At 35.5% G+C, this 20228-nt stretch overlaps 1 protein-coding gene across 9 annotated transcripts in view; it reads left to right on the top strand.

Moving 5' to 3' along the window:
* LOC132912401 (papilin) overlaps positions 1-20228 on the top strand; it is a 158067-nt gene that overhangs the window by 100956 nt on the left and 36883 nt on the right. For all 9 annotated transcript variants that reach the window (XM_060969773.1, XM_060969774.1, XM_060969779.1 and 6 more), the window contains exons 3-4: positions 15968-16155; positions 19167-19227. In XM_060969773.1, the coding sequence (XP_060825756.1) occupies positions 15968-16155; positions 19167-19227 (249 nt within the window). The remainder of the gene's footprint in view (positions 1-15967; positions 16156-19166; positions 19228-20228) is intronic.

Genomic DNA, 20228 nt, shown 5'->3' with positions numbered 1-20228 from the left:
TGAAACGCATTCAAACCAAATACTACAAGGATCGTAACACGTATTTCCAATTTTAATGCTTTACAAAGAATTGCTGCACGAATATATTTCTCATACTCTTTACAAAATTGAGCTTTTGTATTAAAATTGGGAATAAATATTAAATTATAAATAATTAGAAATTTCGTTAACATTTCTCTTGCATCTTACAAAGAATTATTGGATTAAATGGAAAATTTAAGTAACATATGACTGTCATCTTATTATACGCACAATCTCTTATAAGATTCCATCATAAGATTCTTTTACATACTGGGACTGTAAGCGTATTTTTAAAAAATCGTTAACATCTCGTATCGTTTTCTGTTATAACAACAAGATTTTCTCAAATTTCTACCTTAACTCAACATTACTCACGAATTGAATCAGAAACTTTAACAACAATATTTTCCCAATTCGCTTTCTAGTGGTAAAAAGGAAACTACTTGGCTAAAACCATTTTTCCTCGTATAAAGACGCTCGAGAGACTATGAAATGCTATTCAGGGTAAATAAAGTCCAAATATCCTGAAGATATCATCCACGCGGTCCCTAATTCCGAAAGAAACAGTCTCGAGGCACGAAAGGCACCACGAGAAGGTAAAAGGAATAAAAACGCGCGTGTGGAAGATTTCATCGTTATGACACGAATATTCGCGTGTGAAATGGAAGTCCAGCTTTGTTTTGCTAAAGAAGAATTTCAGGACGAGGGTAGAGGAGTCAAGGGAGAAGTAGAAATGTGGAAGACGAGAAACGATAATCTCGTTGCTCGGCCGCTGTTGCTGCCGTTCCTTTTACTGTTCCATACACGTACCTACACCTTGCATCCGTCTTTCATGAGAAATAACTCACCGTAGGAATAACTCAGGATCGTGTTACCCCCTCTGGCCCTTTTACGCGACGCTTTGCTCCATGAACGTGTCCCCTTTCCCGTATTCTTGCCTCGAGATCAACTCTGCGGGTGTTCGTTTGAAGCTTTGTTCGAAGAAATTTCAATTGATTAATCGTCGAGGAAGCGGTTTTGTAATCGCGATTATAGAGGATGAATTGTGGAATAAGAAATAGGAAAACTCGTTGGAGATTTTGTGTTACTAAGAAGTTGGCTTTATGGCGTGTTTGTGGTTTAACTTGCAAAGTTTGATTCAGTTTAGGTTATCTTGGCTTTCTTTGAATATTCAGAAATACGATCCTTTTAGTTATATATTCTACGACGGGTACTTCGGTATTACGTGGAACGTACATATTTTCTGTTGATCAAGCATGAATTTTATTTAATTTAATTTCTGAAACGATGAAACTTCTAGACAATCGAACATTTAAGTAAATAAGAAGGCTATTGAGAAAAACTATGATAATTTAGATCTTTTACTTTTTTTAATTCAAAATGTTGAGGTTATTAGATGTATGTGAATATAGAGGAACGCGTGGATAAATTGTAAGGTAGAAAATATATATTTTAAATACTGAAGTGTAAATACAAATCGGAATATAATTGAGCTGATCCAGATCCGCACGCTAGCAGTGTTACCCTATGATTGAAAACCCTGAAGCCAACGTAGCCTATCTACTGTTTATGGTTTGTCTATACGCTATCGATGGCTTCAGTGCTTGAGAAAACTAAAAGACCAGATGTAGAATTTTCTTAGAAGTGAAGATCAATTCAACACAATACGCTGCCGAATAATCTTATGTTACTAAACATGTGTTTTTCTCATCTTGTTAAAAGCTAATTGTATCCTTTTTATTTATTAAACTTTGTGGTATTATTTAATGTGGTACTAATTATTTCTATGAATCTTAATAGGGACAATTTTCTGCCAAGGTTCTATTTTCCTAATTATATTCTCAGAAATATAAATTTGTACAAAGCTCCTCAGTCAATTCATTACGCTGCGCATGTAAATAACATTGTACCAAACTGACAAAAACTGTATTTAACTGTGAAAATATCAATATTATCATTTACTGATTATCAATGTTCCAAGACAGCAATTGTTCCATTTCCTCGTCGATTCTATTACGCTCATTTGGAAAGAATATCGTACAATTCGGTAACACGCGTGACAGGGTATCTAACAACATATAAAATACCGGCTATGTCCATTTTCCCATTTCGAAATCGTATCGATTTCGTGGTTGTCACGAGCTTGTCATACACGCCAATATTTTAACCGACACCTGGAAATTACGTTTAAAATCCAGAAGCTTACAATGCTTCTTTCTGCACAAAACGATGATGTCTTTAACACTGACTACAGATTATCCAAACTGGTATTTTTATGAACACACTAAAAAAGTAGAACCTACGCACATATTTTTTTCATTTACTATATATTTTAACTAGTATTATATTTTAGATATTTTAGATATTTTTGCATATTTTGTGCATTCTGTGCATTTTGACACCATTGAATTTCTCACAAATGCATAAACATCCATAGTGACTTTACTGATGGGATTATTGAATCAGAGGTCAAGAGATTCGACACCGTCTTTTTGTAGCTTTTAATTAGTATTTTCATAAATTTTAGTTAGAATACAATGGTATGTCGTTGGGGAAAGGTGTTAAAGGAATAAAAAGCGCAGAGAAAACGTTAGCAAACCTTTGATTCGCACTTTTACATTTTTACCGGGCACAATGGAAACGCGCAAGAAAGGCAGGAAGAAAAGCAGTCCGAGTGTTCCTATTGAGCATCGCGCGTCATTTCGACCCACACTATCTATTTTACTTTTTTGTTTTCTCGCTTGTACATAAAGTTTATTTCATTTGCAATAATTCACGCTGTTTTTCTATTACGTATTTTGTACTATTTAGTGTGCTTGTGCTGTTATAACAATTAGATTCTGCAGTAACGTTTTACAATCGCAAACGTGCACGCCAACCCTTTGGCGGTGCGTGTGGCTAACTTGAGTTAAGGGTTTTCCTGACTAACTTTACAGGTGCGGTGTACAGAGTTTACGAGGGCGGGAGTACAAATTATTGTTAAAGTCAATTATCATTTGTCAGAATTCATTATTTCGTTATTAATAATGTAATTAATAATGGAACTAAACCACTCACGAAATAACCCAATAATTTTCATAATTACAAATGCAACCAATCAAATCTATCTAATTTACAGTTGAAATAGATTTTTCATTTCTCTTGTTTATAAATTAATTAATTATTAGCTAACTAATTTTACGCTCTGTGCTCAAATTTCTAGATCCGTGATCCACGATCTTCTCTGTTAAATAGCAGTTAAAAAGTCGAGAAAATGTTGAAGAGAATCGCGTCAATCTGGCCGCAACTCTTTAGGTCAGTCTCGTCGATCTTTGTACGTCGAACGAATGCAAATGATCTCGAGAATCTATTGGGAATCGAGCACAGTATTCTTGGAACGTGAATGTTGATAGTCGGAAGTTGTCTTGTGGTTCGGAGAAAACCTGTCTCCTCTAGATTTGTAATTACCGTACGGTACTTTTCTCTGTTTATGTGTACATTTAGGTATATATACGAAGGATCAGAGGGTTCAAAGGATCATAAACGAAAGAAAGGAAGGGAAGGTATCAAATGTAGTACTTTGAAACTATGCTATATAATAAGAGCAATAAAGCACCGTAAATAGCGGTACGATCGGGGTTGTCACGTAACTACGTTTACAATGAATGAAAGAAGAAATCTCCCGCGACTAATGCCCTTCGTTCTTTTACTGACTTTAAACTCTGATAGAATATTGGAATACAAGAATATATGGAGCATAAACATAATTCGTGTATCTTGGTAATGAATGGAAGAATTTCGAATTTTCCGCAGTAATTAACCTTTTCACGTTACATGTTGCGTTAAACTATGAATGTATTTATTTTCAATGAAACTGGTCCAAATTTTAGTGCGTTATATTTTTCCTAGAAACAAATCCATTAGAAACAAATCCGTCAGAAACAAAAGATATATAAAATATTTTTTATAAAGTTTACATTTTGTTTTCTCGAACTTTACATAGGCATTCCTGAATTCCTCTTTTATGACATTTTTCGCAATAGTGTCATTCTTCACTTGACATTTAAATTGAACTTATTAATTAACAGTATCTTTTCATAAAGAATTTCCTCTTTTCCATTTGTATAACACTTCCTATATCAATCTGAGTGTCCATAAAAATAGTTACAAAACGAGGATGTCATAACGGTACCATACGAAGAAAAGATAAAGGACGATTGTACAGTCCCTGTCTTCTAGTGAGGAAATGTGATGGTGGCAGAATTTACGAGGAGCTCGAATCCGTATCTATCAACCGCGATGGATTAGGAATGAAGTAATTAAGCTCCTTTTACGAGTTTCCATCTCTTTGTGCTCGTTTTCACAGTATCCAGCTCGTAAAATGAACGCGAAGAGATTTTATGGGCCATTTAATAGAGTAGATATAGTTTTTGTCATTGCACACAGAACAGTTTATTTTGTAAAAAGAGAACAGATCGTCAAATCCAATTTTCGAATTAACACGGAAAGTAATTTTCTAACGAATCGTGACAGAACATGCTTTTAAATGCAGTTTAAAGGCATTTGGTTATTTTGGCAACGTTCTTTCCTCGGTGTTCTTAAGCCACGTGTTGTTAAAACCTAGCAGGAAATGGAAATAAAGCAGCAGTTCGAAAAGTTCCTGCTCAGGTACTTCTTGGAATTACGCCTTTTCTTTCTTGCAATGCTTTCTTTCTCTTTACTTTCTGTAAACGTTAATTTTCGTACGGTTCTCGCTTTACATTTGGCTGTTTCGCTGTGGCACAGATGTAAACCGGGAAACAGGTTAGAAGCAACTTTTAATTGTATCTCTGTGGAATAAGCACCGAATGCAACAGAAATTTCAGTGGCAAAAGGAAACGCGCCAAGTCGTAGCTTGCAGACTCCGCAATAGTTAAGAAACACGATAACTTATCTGTGATTACCCTCGTTGTGACCAGAATATTTGCAAACGTTAATTACACAAGTAACTTTAAAGCAATCCGATAAAGGTTCGCGTTTATGCGCCACTATATCTGAAAATCAATTTGTAAAATACTTCTCTGAATTAAGTTACTTTATTTACCTTTGAGTTTTGATGAATCTGTAAATCACTAAACTTACTTTCAATAGAATTCTCATGAAATATATTAGCCAATTCCTTAAGCAAATAGTGATACTTGCTAGATTACAAATTTTTATGGATTTCAACAAACATTTACAATATACCCATACTGAAGGACAGTATGAGAGAATAAAAAAAAATACTTTTATTACTACGGCTATGATCCCACAATAAACAATTTTCTACATAAATCACCCACCAGCTCCACCATAGGAACTACACCAAACCTCTACCACTCACAATTACACATGATGATTGCACGCCAAGATATTACATAGCTTTAAATGTACACAGATATACAAAGGTATAGAAGACATCCAAATTAAAAAGATGCGAGAAGATTGTCCATTTGGATCTCATTTCTCGAGCCGTATTCGTAAAAGCATAATTTGCATTAACACAGTCCAGCGACAATACTTGGGACAGATCCATCCACACAGGAAATACTTCTCCAAATAAATCGCAGACACAATCACACAATCGCAACGTCGTTTTAAACGAATTCGTTTATCCCCAATTCGTCTCTAAATTGCACCCTCAATGCCGCGTTTAAGTCTACCTATTACCCCGAGCAACGCATCGTACATCATCATTACCAAATCCTGTTAACTCGTCCGTCTACCAGAAATCTCGCGATTCGGTGTCGTCCGTGATTTACGCGAGCGAGAAGAAAGGAAGAAGAAAAAAAAAGAGGGAAGTCTACAGGAAAAAAACGCGTTCGTTAACGCGGCGCGCGGTTGCATCGCGCGAAGGCTCGAAACGACGGCTCGTCAACGAACGAAGCGGCGCGATAAATTCACCGTCGTGTCAGAGACATTCCCATTTCGCCTGTGTTATCGGGCCGGATCTCGAGCAGACGAAATCGTCGTGGCAATTTGCACGATTCGAGCACGGTTCGTCTCTGCGAGCAGTCAGACGAGCGGAATGTATACGCGGTGATTATTAAGGGAAAGGCGTGGTGGTGTGTACGGTTGCGTTCGTTCACGGTTCATCGACTGACCCAAGCGACATCAACTTCCCCGAACCATTTAATTAACTCTTCCCTAACCGCAATCTCGTATGACCGTCGAATTTCAAGGACCAGTGGCCACCGGAGATCCTAACGCATTTCATGACTAATCTTCGAACAAATGTTTGCGGCATGAGATTTGTTTTGCAGACACATTGTAGGTTGATATTTGGGTACACTGGTTGGTACAGGAGGTATATCATATCTTAGTGAAATTCTCTGTTAATGAAATTCTCGAGTAATTATTGTAGATAATTCGTGAGTAATTGCGGTTAGTGCATGTTCAGCGTGGTTTGAATGAGTTTGCGGGTAATTATGTAGAAAATTGTTTAATGGAGATTGAAAGAGTAAAATGAATTTTTAGTTTACTGTTTTATTGTTTTAAGTACAGTGGCTACAGAAAGTATCGTAAAATAAGTAGAATGAGAAGTCTGTCTTCGTACAAGTCGTGTTCATCGATTTGAAGCTGTTTGAATAACTTCGTGTGAATACTTCAAATAGAAATGTGAAAGAATATTTCAAGTAAATGACAGCATAACACTGATAAAGGGGTGACGCATGTTGTATGAATTCAGATTGGTTGACCAATTTGAATGAGGCATAACAGTAAAAGTGTATACTCAAAAACATGGAACAGTGGTCAGTACACGAAACGTGATTCTAATATTTCATGGCCTCCAAACCGTGTGCATAACTTCAATGAGCGTGTAATGAAATGTGGGTCAGAGGTTAAACGAAATTTGAAATTGCCCATTAACTCTTTCAGAAAAAAATTTATTTTTGTCAGTTAGAAAGACTATTTTTTCATTATTCTCAATTATTCTCAAATTATTATAGAAACATTTTTTTCAGATGATTTTATAAAACACATATAATGTACAAAAATTAGAACAAATACATTTATTACTTATGATAAAGATTAGATTTTATAAAGAGGTTAATTAGAATTTATCTAACACGGCATTAGGCATGAAAATTGGTTGTATTTGGTTAATTAAGGCGCGATTATCTAGAAGTTTAAGGCCAAAGGGCTGGAGATAACGCTGTATGTGAGTCTTTCCAACGATTCCAGCTATTCTGGAGTTTCACGAACGCAAGTACCAGAGATGCAGTAAGTCGATGCATTTAAATCCTCGTTTTTGTTGCCAGTTCTGCTCCACGTTTCATAACACGAATTCATGGTGTGCATGATTAATGATCTCCTTCTTGCTAGGAGAAGTTATCGTTCTATTGCTGAGACGTTGCTACTAAAAAGCATTCGTGCTTATCTAACCACTAATGTCGCGATTATTGGTCCATGCTCCACGAAAATGTGTTTTAGGCGTGTACATGTTATAACGACGTTCTCATGGGAAATTATGCGGCCGATAGAACTTTTCGTTCTTTAGAAAATTTTGATTGCTTCTTAACCTTTCAATACTACATCCATGCAAAGTTCACTTAATACCATAATAGAGAACTATATATGCCAACTGGGGAAATTAGTCAAAGGAGAGTTTAAATGGACGAAGGTTATAATTTTATTAACATAGTCATTCAGTCATCTCTAACTGGAATTTGTTCATATGGTTATGAATACTGTGTCTTTGTTTAAAACCTGTTATGTTCATTCGATCATTTTCGACCAAATTTCTTTTATTAAGAGGTGGCTGCATACTACTGCACACACAAAATATGAAAAATTAATGTGATACATGATTTCTTACTTCAATTTTATGTTAAGCATCTTAAAACACTACGGACTCTTTTCTTTGACAAAAATAAAAGACTATATGGAAGATTAAGGTATAAGAAGCTATCATTTTTTAGAAATAACCAAAACGAAAATGAGTGAGAAATGAATTGCTCCATATAGTATTTCAAGAATAAAATAAATATATGAAAACTAACATGATTTAAATATATTTTTGAAAATTTCCAGGTAGAATAATAAATTAAAAATTTTCATACATAGATCTATAAAAAATTTTATCTTGACACATGGCATACTTATTCAAATTTATATGAAAAATTGAAACGACTTTCAAGCTTCCATATTCTAGTCGAGAATATTCAATCTTCCATCAGCTTCATTCATGTCAGAGATCTATCAAATTCGCTTGGATTTCGATTCGACGAAAAAAAATTCTCTATAAACGTATGAAATCGTTTTCGAGTGAATATGATTTCCAATAGAATAGAACGATTGATGTGTTTTATCGAGGTGCGAACGAGAACGAGCTCGACAGGTAAGCGTATACGATCGAGCAGCTTAATTCACTGTCATCGAGATTATGTTAATCTCGATGCGGAGAAGCGGTGGCTCGGCTGAGTTATTTGATCGGTGGTCGCAGAAAGCCTCTCCTGCGGATCGTTGCCCTCGGGATATTGGATTATGTTTCACTGTTAACAGGTTACGTTTCGTATCTCGCCACGGCAGACGTGCGACGCGCCGGAGCCAATGCCACGGCTAATCGACTACAGGATCGATCATGGAAACGAGCGTGATCGACACTGTCAAGATTGCCGAGCCTCGATCCGTGTCGATCGTCCCTTGTTTGATCAACGATTCGACAGCTGATGAAACCTACTGAAAGAATCGACACCGTGATTGAAAATTAATATAGTGTGACATCTTGCCTTGGTATTTAGCATGAGAATTTTAGGATTCGCAGCTTTTGTTTGGATTTTCCATGCATTTCGTGTTCGGTTGCTTTGTACAGGGAATTTGAAGAATGATTCCAACGGAAAGATTCCGTGAGGTTTAGAGGCTTCATATGAATTTGTGAGAGAATAGATGCTAGAATTGAAAGTTAATGTTATATGGTATGAAGTTAGTAATTGAGGTATATTAATTTTAGAATCCTCCGGGGCGGATTTTCTATTTTAAATGATCTGGAGGAAGTTTCGAGAATATTGTTAATAGAAAAGTTTCATAGAAAGTTTTCGTGAACTCGCAATCAATGAAAAATTAATCCAATGAAGAAAAGATTTTGTTCAATCGTTAATTCGAGTACTGAACTTTTGAATTCCATCTTTATTACTTTATATTGACCATAAAGGTAATTTAATAAATGAAATTTTCATTATATGATTTTTTTCATAAATTGAAAACTTATAGAATCTGAAATATAGTTTTGTATGGATTGCACATATCTCGCGAGATAGAAGTTGAATGAAATGGAAGGCCGTTACAGAGCAGAAACAATTTCTTGGTGCATTCCATGGTCATTTGGACAACATCGTTCTGGAATGGCGACGCGTCAAGCCGCAAAGGTGCGGACGTTGCACTTCCTCGACGCGTAACCACCTCGTATTAGCATAAATTAGCCGGTCGTCCATGGAGCGTCGTAAACCTTAACAATTGTAAGGTCTCCGCTTTGATGTCAGAAACGGCTGAACGATCTCCGCTTTAATATAGTGACGCGCACACGGTGAAACATTGCACCGGGTTAAACGCATTCTTTGACATAATTTGTGTAATTGTGGCACGGCTTTCGCGCGTTTCTAAATGCTCATACAGGAATGAGAGCAAGCAACCAAATGAATGGTGAATAATTCGTCCTCCGTCCACGTTCTATAGCAATTTCTAACCAAATTATATTCGTCTGCGGACTTTTGGAAACTGTCGAATGAGGATGGAACTTAATCGCCATTTAATTTTGATAATTCTACCTTTTCTCTATAGTCGTTCTTATCAAATTTTCAGTTCCGTTCACAGAAAAATTAGAATTTCAGAAAGAAAGAAATTGTATAAAAGTTCAAACCTTCAAATAGTTGGAAAATTATTTTCGAAATGTTCAATAGAGTGCAAAAATACGTTCAATTCTACGACCAAATAAAGGGACAGTTTTGATAACATAGAATTGATTATTATTGAACTATAAAATTATCAACTTATCATGTTTTTTGTCCGTGATCTTCGATCCTAATTGAAGTTTCAACTTTTTGTACTTACAAATCTATTAATTATTAATTACGTGTTAGTAATAATAACGCAATGAAAAACAATAGAACGATATCAAAAGGAAATATCGATTAATACAAAAAAAGAAAGAAGATGCAAATAGAGTACGATCCAATTTCAATCTAAAATTCGGCCAACCATAAGATGGTCATTGCCAATATGAGAATATGATACGATACAGGAGAACTATATATAACAACGAATCATTTTAACGAAACTTTACGAGTCATGAGACAGCGTACCACGAATAAACGCACAGTCACCAATGACAGACATCGACTCGACTCGCGGGAACTGGGTTAATCCAAGAATTCTTATTCCATGATTAACGAGAAAAAGCGGCTAGAAAACCCGGCAGTTGTTTTAATTGTACCCAACAGAAGCAACTAGGCTGCCAGAAGTGAACCGTCTTGCAATTTAGTCGAGCTGCGTCTGCTAGTCTGGCGCAGAAATAGCCGATCATTTCACGCGCGTGTCGCCTGATGATGTAAACGTAAACCATACAACAGTAGCAGCTGGCTTCACGTACACGGAACGGTTAGTCACCGTTTAAGAAGCCGGTTTAATTACATGATTTATCGTGAGCTAGTCGTGATCGCGGCTATATTGCTGTGAGAATTGCTGGAGACCCAATTTTCCCCTTTTATTTTTCAAAAGATCCCTTTATAGCTGCGGTATCAAAGGGAATGAAGTGAGTCATTGATAATATTCGAGATCTTGGAATCTGCACAGCTGCTGGATCAATCTTAGGAACTGTGTCATGGTTTGAATTGAGATCACTTCTTCTAGGGAATCTTTCATTTAAATTTCTTAGCTGAGAGCTTTTTTTGTTTGTTTGACAAAGTGACTTTAGATTAGGAATATTTGGTTGATTGTTTTACTAGGAATTTTGTACGATGTACGAAGAAGAGAATGTAGCATACTATTGCATAGAAGCACTTAACAATTTTTGATAAATGTAATTCTGTATAATTCTAAATTTTGTTCTGTATTCTGTATATTTAAATTTTAAATAACAGATGATCTTCTTTTGAAGGAATTTTTATGAATTGTCAATTGGTTCATATTTACCTTAACTGCCTCTGATGTAAGTTTCACGAAAATAGACAATTTTCACTTCAAGAAATTTTAGCGAATTAACTCGTACACACCAGTCATACGATAAATCTTTCGATATTAAACAAACATATCAACTATTCATATTTCTACTCCGAGGTTGTATTTTATTATGTATCATCAATAAACTATGCTTAAAGATTCGAAGATATCCTTAATATCCTTGATAATTTAGAACATAATCCATAAAAGTCTATTGACCTAACGAAATTTCAAAATATCCAATATCTCAAATACAAAATTACGCACCCCACATTCACCTCTCGCTTTCCTTCATTGTAAGTCAATCCCTACCATTGGTTAACCTTTCACTCGAACCGCGAGTAACTCAGGCGAGCGAGACCGGAAGTCCTTGCCAGCCAGAAGAAGGAACGTCGAAAAATTACGATTCTCCGAGCGACGACGCATAAATTACACCGGCCACCGTGTGTTCGCCGTCGAAGAAGAAACCCAGCGTTTTAATCTGCACGGTTTTCCCTATGTCGAAGGACCTCTTAGAGAGGTGTTTTGTAAAACGGAATCGCGTCTACAGGGTTTTATAGTCACCCACGTTGCAGTCGTGCCATTATTATCGTCGTATATTCTCACGTTACGGTTCCACACGACACACGGCGCAGATGCTCACTGGAAAGAAAAGCCTCTGAGTCGACTCATGCGGAAACGCTGACGACACTTCTGGCCCATGTGTTCTCCCACGCTCCACAAAAATCCACGTACAGCTGTACGAAACTTATTTACAGCCTGCCAGTCTGTAATCTCTTATTTTTTTTTCGCTGTATCGTGGAGGAACGACCGGGAAAAGCGCCACGAGGAACAGGAATATGGAACCCTTTGAAGCTTGATACGGCCGACGTAGAGACTTCGCGACACATCTTTAATTGCGACTGGCGAAACTGCAAAGGGAACGAAGAAGCTTCCATAGAATTAAATATGTCTTAAGTTGCGGGATTTTTCTTTTGCTTTCTTTTTTCTTTCATGTTAACCGGTTGCAGTTGGAGAGTGTTTTAGAATATGGAGGATCGAAGATGGTTCACTTGAAGGCTTTGTCGAAATTTGAAGCGATGATTCTCTGTGGCGTATATAATAAAAAGTAAAACGTTCCGTGTAAATTTAGCAGGTCTTTGGAACATTTTGGGGTAATCTAAAGTTCGTACAATTCTTAGGAAACTCCATTAGTCAACCCTAAAAATGTTGTACACTCGGAACTTCTGCTATAAATTTTTCTAAATATTACAGAAATTTTAGAATTTTCAAATTTTCAAAAAATTCTTCAATCTTTTCCAAAATTCTAAGTTTTGTAATTTTTAAAAAATTCGGTTTTGTAATATTTCAAAAATTCAAAAAATTTCCTAACTTTCGATTTCTTCCACAAGAAGTACATATAACAACAAATATACAAAATATATATCAATATATATTCAATATATATTGGAAATACAATTAATGTATTTGAGGAAAACGGGAAGAGGGAAGAAACATTCGTGTAGTGTTTACCGGCTAATCTGAAATCGAACATTGGCGTGTCAGTGGATAATTGCTTCGAAATTGTTTCGTTGGAGGTATCGTGAAAACCAATTTAAGGTTCACCCGTAGGTTAACTACTATTTTGTATACGAATAATCGACCATGACAAACGCAGAGGGATCGGAGAAGGAATGGATGGGTTTACAATGCGTAATTGCACGGATGTTTAATGGAAGATAGATTTATTGCGTTCGTATTGATTATGCCGTGTGGAATTCATCCGATTAGCAAGTTACGGCACAGAGTCACGAGCCTCGCGTTAAATTATGCCCAGCTTGTGTTCCAACTTTGATGAGATCATGAAACGAGATTCCCCGAGAGTTACTTAATGTACTGGCCGATGTTTGAATAAAACTCGTTGCGTGTTATCCAACATGGTGCACCGGGTCGGTGAAGATTCGAAGATTTATAAGCTCGGTTCTGAATTACCGCCGCTTGTACTGCACAATTCTTTGTATATGCGTCAATTAAAATATTAAAACAGTGAGAATTCTCTGTATGTTTATGTAAATTAAAGAACGAAAGAAGCAATCAGTCTGAAAGAAGAGAACAGGGACACGAATTTTACCAAACTAAAATATTTATAACAATTAGAAAATTTCAAAATCATTTAAATAGAATATATAGTAACTGTGTGTTATACAAATTATCATTTCGAGCCATTTAACTTTTCATACATAAATATATTTGTCCACAATCCGTAGTCAAACCGATCGTTGAATCGTCCATGTCCAAGTTCTTTCTTTGTTACTGTTCTAGTCTTTTAAAAAATTGGAAGAAATGTTAAGATGTTTATTAATGCCTCCATTACAATCCGAAACTAAAATTACTATTTTCGACCGAATTCAACTGTAAGAAAACATAAAATTTCGAAATCTCGTCAAACATAAATCTTGCCGACCAATTATTTCATGTTATATCGAAGTAGTATCATATCAAAGTTTATACCTTATTTGTCCAAAAATGTCGATTTATATTACTTTCCCCGGGTCATGTAGCTCCTCTGAAATAGTATCTTGCTTCGGACTATCATCGAGCGATTACTCGCGACCCAGCTTCGTAAATGCGTTACTGGGTTCGAGCCGAGAGTGGCAAGAAATTTAATAAAGTCGGTGAAAAATGAGCGGCTGTTCGGGCCGGTTCATTTATCACCGCTATTTATCGGTCGGAGATACACTTCGATCAAGGAAACTTTCGAAATTGTGCCGCGAGGTTAACTCAGCTCGTGGGACAAGTTTCAACTGGTTACTAGAAACTCTGGAAACTTCCTTTGCGGACCAATAATCTCGAGGAAATGTACACCGACGCCAGTCGAACATGCAACTTCTCCTTTCCTTTCGATTCTAACCAACGAGTATCTTCGATCCATGAGCTTCAACTAGAATAGGATCATTTGAATTAGAAGGATGTTTGAGCTAAGCGAGTTACCTTACAATTCGACAAATTTGGTTATAAATAATTTTTAAGTAACTTAAAAATGGAAAATGGATTGTTTAACTCGTTGTTAGTGATTTCGTTAACATAACGAAATATTAGGATAAAATACATTGCATAGGATACGATATTTTCTCATCCTTTCGTTATTATCTTAAGGAGTAACGATGTCACATAATATACAACAACTTTGATTATTCTGTGCAAAGTTAAATTTTAAGATGTTGAAATCGACTCTAATAAAGCAACCTTGCTATACTCTAATACCTAGAATCTGGAATCTAGAACTTAAATCTCCCAGATATTATGATATAGAAACTGGAAGGAAACGGTAGAGATCGTTAAACGAAAGGCAATCTTATCTAACTGAGAAGGAGAGAAAAGCCGAAGGGCAAAAAGTGTCGAGCGATAATTCTATTTGGAAACGGGAGGGCATGCACTTTACAACCAACCAATGCAAACTGGCTTGGAGCCATGCCAGAAATGGTCGACCGGCGGAAACGTTATGTGACTGCCGTTCTAAAGGTGAAAGAAGAGCTATAAAAGAGAAAAGAGGCACGAAGGAGAACCCAGGAGTCCTTTCAAGATCGCACGATTGTCGCCCCATTTGCTTGGATATTAATCTCCAGCTTTTCTTTCTGGGTCAACTGAGCAAGGGGTACGCTCACCCACTGCGATATTTCTTCCAGGTTTCTAATTTGCAAGTATGAAAGTGGGGAATGACTAGGGGAACGCTCGTCTCTTGGAGTGTTCCGTTGCTTCCTTTCGCGGTAGGAGAATCTAGTAGAATAATATAGGATTATGCGGACGAAATTAAAAGAAATAGGGAAATAGAAAAATATAAACGAAACCAGAGTTTCTATTATACAGCGTTGTTTGTTGAATGAAGTTAAACTGAATTTTGCTAACGTTGGTTGTTTTATTTATGGTAGGACCAAGTGGAACGATGCCGAATTATACCGACGAAAGCGGTAAAAACAAAAGAATAGAAAAATATAAATGAAACCACTTTAATACCCTTAATGAACTGCTGAAGAAAACGTTGCTCGATGTTTAGGCTTTTATTACCTATTTTATTTTTTTTTTTTTTTATTAGAAATCTCTTATTTCATAAAAAGGAACCAGACTTTGCGAAAACACCTGTTGCGTTTCGATAAAATACTGTATTTGGTACAAACTGAGTGCTTTCCGCTGCTTTTATTTTCTTCACATTAGAAATTTGTTACTTTACATGTATCCTATAATACTAAAATACCAAAATAACTACAACAAAACAATTTATTGCAATTTTACAACAAATGTGTAGGTATCTTAATACTTATAACCATCAGCTTACGTCATGGATCTAAAATGTAACTATACCGTAGTAACTCGATCACCTCGCTTCCAACTTAAACCCAGCTGAACCAAAGAAACTACACACCTGTGCCTGCTGTTTAATGTGAATCAAACCCATAAAGCCATCGAATATACACTTGCAGGCAACGATAACGTAATTCACGTTTCACCCCTGTCACTAGCTGGCCGTTCATCACCGCTAAAAGCCTATACCTTATCGAAGCCAAACGATAAGGGGATCACGCCTACGTTGCTCCTCACGAAGGTCACTCATGCTCCCATTGCAACGCAAGACCCAGCACACAGGTGAATAAGGGGGCACTTAACGTGAAACCTTCGCCCTGTGTTCCCACGTCTTTTGCGCGACCTCTGATACTGATACTCGATAGTCGAACCTTGCCCTTTGTTTGACCTCCTTGGAGGATTTTGTGCTACAGGAACAGTGTGCTAAGAGTATTTTCGTGATTCTATGTTTCAGCATCACATAAAATTGAGGCACGAAAGACATCGTCGTCAACATGGAGAAAGCTATTTGCCTAGTAGCTTCGTGTTGGATACGGATGAATCTGAACAAGGAACGTGGGGACCATGGTCCACACCTAGCTCATGTTCCAGGTCCTGTGGTGGTGGTGTCGCGCATCAGACTAGACAGTGTCTTGATATAGAGTAAGTGGTTCGACTTATTTCTTTTGGGCAAGATTTGATAAGTTTGGTTGATGATTTTGCGATAAATTGACAAATATATACAACTCCACGGTTTTATGTAAAACAAGTATACTTTGTATTATAGAATTCATTTATAGAATTTTACTCGCTTTAACAGAAAATTTATTATTAAAATAACTATTATAAGAGAATTTATTATCACTGGTAATTTATAAAATCTTATTAATATTACTCTATTATATATCTTTTTACTATAATTGTTATTATATTAGTTGCTAATAATGTTAATTTTACAAGAATATTCAGCATCCTAATAACCACGTTTACCATAGAAACTCTTCCAATTATATATACTTTACATTAATTACACGTGTATATACAGTTTCATATGGCGAAGAGAACGTTCTAATTAAGTCACTATTACATATCCAAACAGGAAACACCTGGAGATTTTCACGACAATTCTCAGATACGGTTTTCGTTCCTATAAATATTCACGAGATGTTTTTCCTACGTTTAGAATTTCTTATACCGCGTTAATATTTCATTACAAGACATAACTGCAGGCAAACGTTAACGAAACTGAGCCTGAAATTCTAACGACCCGCGAAATGTCTCCAGTCGGACTCGGTAATGGAAAATTAATTTTTTATCTCGTCTTTTCGCAAAAGATGGGTTTATTCAAATTCAATTCGGTCTCGTCGCCGTTTCCACGCTTCGAAGACTTTTCTGGTGAGAGTTTTTGACGGGTCAACTTCTTGCGGAGAATCACGGTAAATCCTTCTTATCTGAAGGGGGATGTTCGGCTAAGATTAATCGCGACCACCAGCGCGCGCTTCCGGTTTCTTCTGAAATTTCGTCTCAAACGGTCTCACAATTTTTTTCGTATAAAATTTGTTTCTACATCGTAAGATTTTATGTTGTGCTTTATATGAATTATAAAGCATTTTTTATAATACATATTTTTAGATCATATGTAAAAATTTGAAAGGAGTAAAAACTTTTAGCTATAACTTTCATCATGCAGGTTTTCATATTATGAATTTTGATCAATACTTGTTTTTATATTATCTGCGTGGTAGCCAAAGAGAAGATTACGGAACATTAAAGAAATTTTTCAACGTAACTCGCTCACGCTTCTAATGTTGTCTTGAAACTTTGTTTCCAAGAATTTAAAATATATCCAAAGTCTGTTATATAATAATAAAAAAATAAATAATTAATAATAATAAAATCTATTTAATAATTAAGAAATAGGACTAATCGTAACCACTAATGCATTCTTCTGATATTGTTCCAATCGTTTCAAAGAATTTCGCACTGAAAGGAAGGTAGCGGAAACCGTAAGTTCGTTACGTAAATGAAACGAGGAAAAGAGAAAAATCGAACGAGAAAACGATGAGTATCGGAGAAGAAATCGAGAGCCAATCGCTAATAACACGTTCGATGAAACGAGAAAGCGGGCTAATCGTATCTTGTGAAAGCATTCGGCGTAGAATGCTTTCATGCTTAGAATGATCTCATGGATGGATCATGTCGTAGGTCAATCTTAATCGCGCTGTTTTACGGTTCTTTTCAATTTACGAACTTTGTTTCACGACTCCCGCGACTGGAATTTTCAACATGACCATCATTCTGCGTCTAGCGTATCTAATTTCAAAGAACCCGATGCTAGATTAATTTCATGTTACGATTCGTAGATCGATTATATTGCATCGTAATATCGTGATCCGAAATTGCTGAAGAAAGTGTTCACGATGTGAAATAGAAACTTTCTAGGTGCTACTTTTAATTGTTTCCGATAGAAGTTAATTTTAACATTTTGATTGGCTTATAATCATTGGTTTAATACAATATTGGAATTGATAAAATAGTTAGATTAAATCTTTCAAGATAGGTATTTTAAATTTAATTACTAAATGTAATAAAATAATTGTATGGACCATAATACACTCAAATTTGAAAAACAAAAGAACGACCATAATTTTCTAAACAAAATACCTATCTAATAATATACTACTCAAAACAAGCAGAGAATTACTACTATCTGTTGTACTTCACCCATCTGTTTATTCGGATGAACAAAGGTAAACAGATATAGACTTAATATAAATTGACATTTCATTTGTACTATAAAGATTTGCTTTATGATCTAAAAGTAAAAAATGTTCAAGCATAAGAATCTGAAATAAACTTCAAAATTTCGTACTAAGTATATATTTACTTAAAAAATTCTAGCGAGTAGTTCAACTAATCCAGGGCGGTAATTCAGCGCCGCTTTACAAGTGCATTAAACTCATACGTTAGATTCCTTCCGCCTGATTTCCGCATGAAAATTTCATTCGAATGGAAGCCGTGTAAGGCGAGGGAGCGCAATTTCCCCGAAAGGATTGCGCGCGAATTATTTAGAAACCGAGCCAGCGAATCGCATTTTTCGCCAGCGTGTCGAGATGGAGAACGTTCGCGGTTTACGGTGCGAAAAAAATTCGTCGCTCCACTTTTCCTTCGAGTTTCCTCGAAAGAAGCTCATTAACGAAAAGGTACGACCGACGCAAGATTTAACGGACTGTGAATTTCCGATTAGAGATACGAGCCGCCATTTCTTCGCGATCGTTGGATCTACGCTTTGGAATCGAACGGATCAGTGTAACACGCTACAAATATTCGCCTGTTCATGTTATCTATTAAATTTTGGTACGAGTAGAATTAATCATAAAATTGTCGAATTATAGAATTAATCATGCTTTGCGGAAGAAATCACAATTTTGTGAAATCACGAATTTTTTAAAATTTAGTTTGGTCACAATAAATTTGTGATAACTATAAAATTAATTGTGATTTTAGATTTTTTAAAATTTACTTTTGCGTCTTGTTAAGAACAATAAATGTGGAATCATTTTAAAGTTAAATCTAAGATAAATATCGGGAGTATCAATCTTATTGATTATTTGATCGTATATTCTGTTGTGAAAAGGCTTATTGAATGCTATAAAGATGTCTTATCGTTACAGCGACAATGGCTACAACAGGTGCAGTGGTGCGTCGAGGCGATTCTTCTCTTGTAATATCCAGGTGAGTGTGATTTATAAAACACGATGTTATTATATTTATTCTACTCAAAATATCGATATGTAAAATATCAATAAAATATTAGCGCAATAATATAATAAAAAATCCAAATATAGTTACGTAAATCAAATAAATTTTTTAAGTATTCCAAGTATTATTTGATAATCATTTAGAAATCATTTAATAAACATTATTCGATAACACCCACGTTAATTTGATTGGAACAATTTTCTTTTTATTTTTATATCAGACATAAAGAATAGCATAAGATAAACAAATCAAACACGTAGTTATACATCATTAATAGTCATGTAGTTAGAGAAAATCTATGCGATCTATTATTGTAATAGGTCAGTTCTCTGGACAATCTATCAAACAGTAACGAGGACGCGACGCGTGTCACATGCTTCAATTACTCGCATCTGCATGACCAATGAGTATCGTTCTCCATTATCTAGAATTGTCCGATATTTTCACTTTGGCTAAACAGCTTCTTAATACATTCTACTCTGTTATTATTGAATCCCTGCCGACACGTAAGAAATTATGCTTCTCCTATACATGAGTTTAACAAGAAGATTATATAATGATAGTACTATAGTAATGATGATAATAACAAGTTTATTATGCAACTATACATAGATATATGATTTAACACACCCACAACTGATTGCATTTTCATTATGCACCCCATATGGAATAAAACTAATAAACAATTTTCGTGCGAAGTCGACTTCTATATTATATAAATTTACATTAATAATTTGTTTGCATAATTGACAATTATGAACCAGAAAATTAATTCGTGTAAAATACAGTACAGTTCATATTCGATATGTGTGCATATAAATCCGTGTGCATACTATATCATATAAATATTACAAAAATAAATTTGTATAATAAACTTGCTATAGTTAAAGATTTTCTAAAACCTATATAATATAAGAAATAATACAAAAATTGATCACACAATAATACCTTATCTCATTCACCTTACATCATTT

The sequence above is a fragment of the Bombus pascuorum genome, chromosome 12 (genome assembly GCF_905332965.1).
Source record: "Bombus pascuorum chromosome 12, iyBomPasc1.1, whole genome shotgun sequence".
In the NCBI taxonomy this organism is placed as follows: domain Eukaryota; kingdom Metazoa; phylum Arthropoda; class Insecta; order Hymenoptera; family Apidae; genus Bombus; species Bombus pascuorum.
Note: the sequence above shows the minus strand (reverse complement) of the source record. Positions and strands in the feature narration are given on the sequence as shown.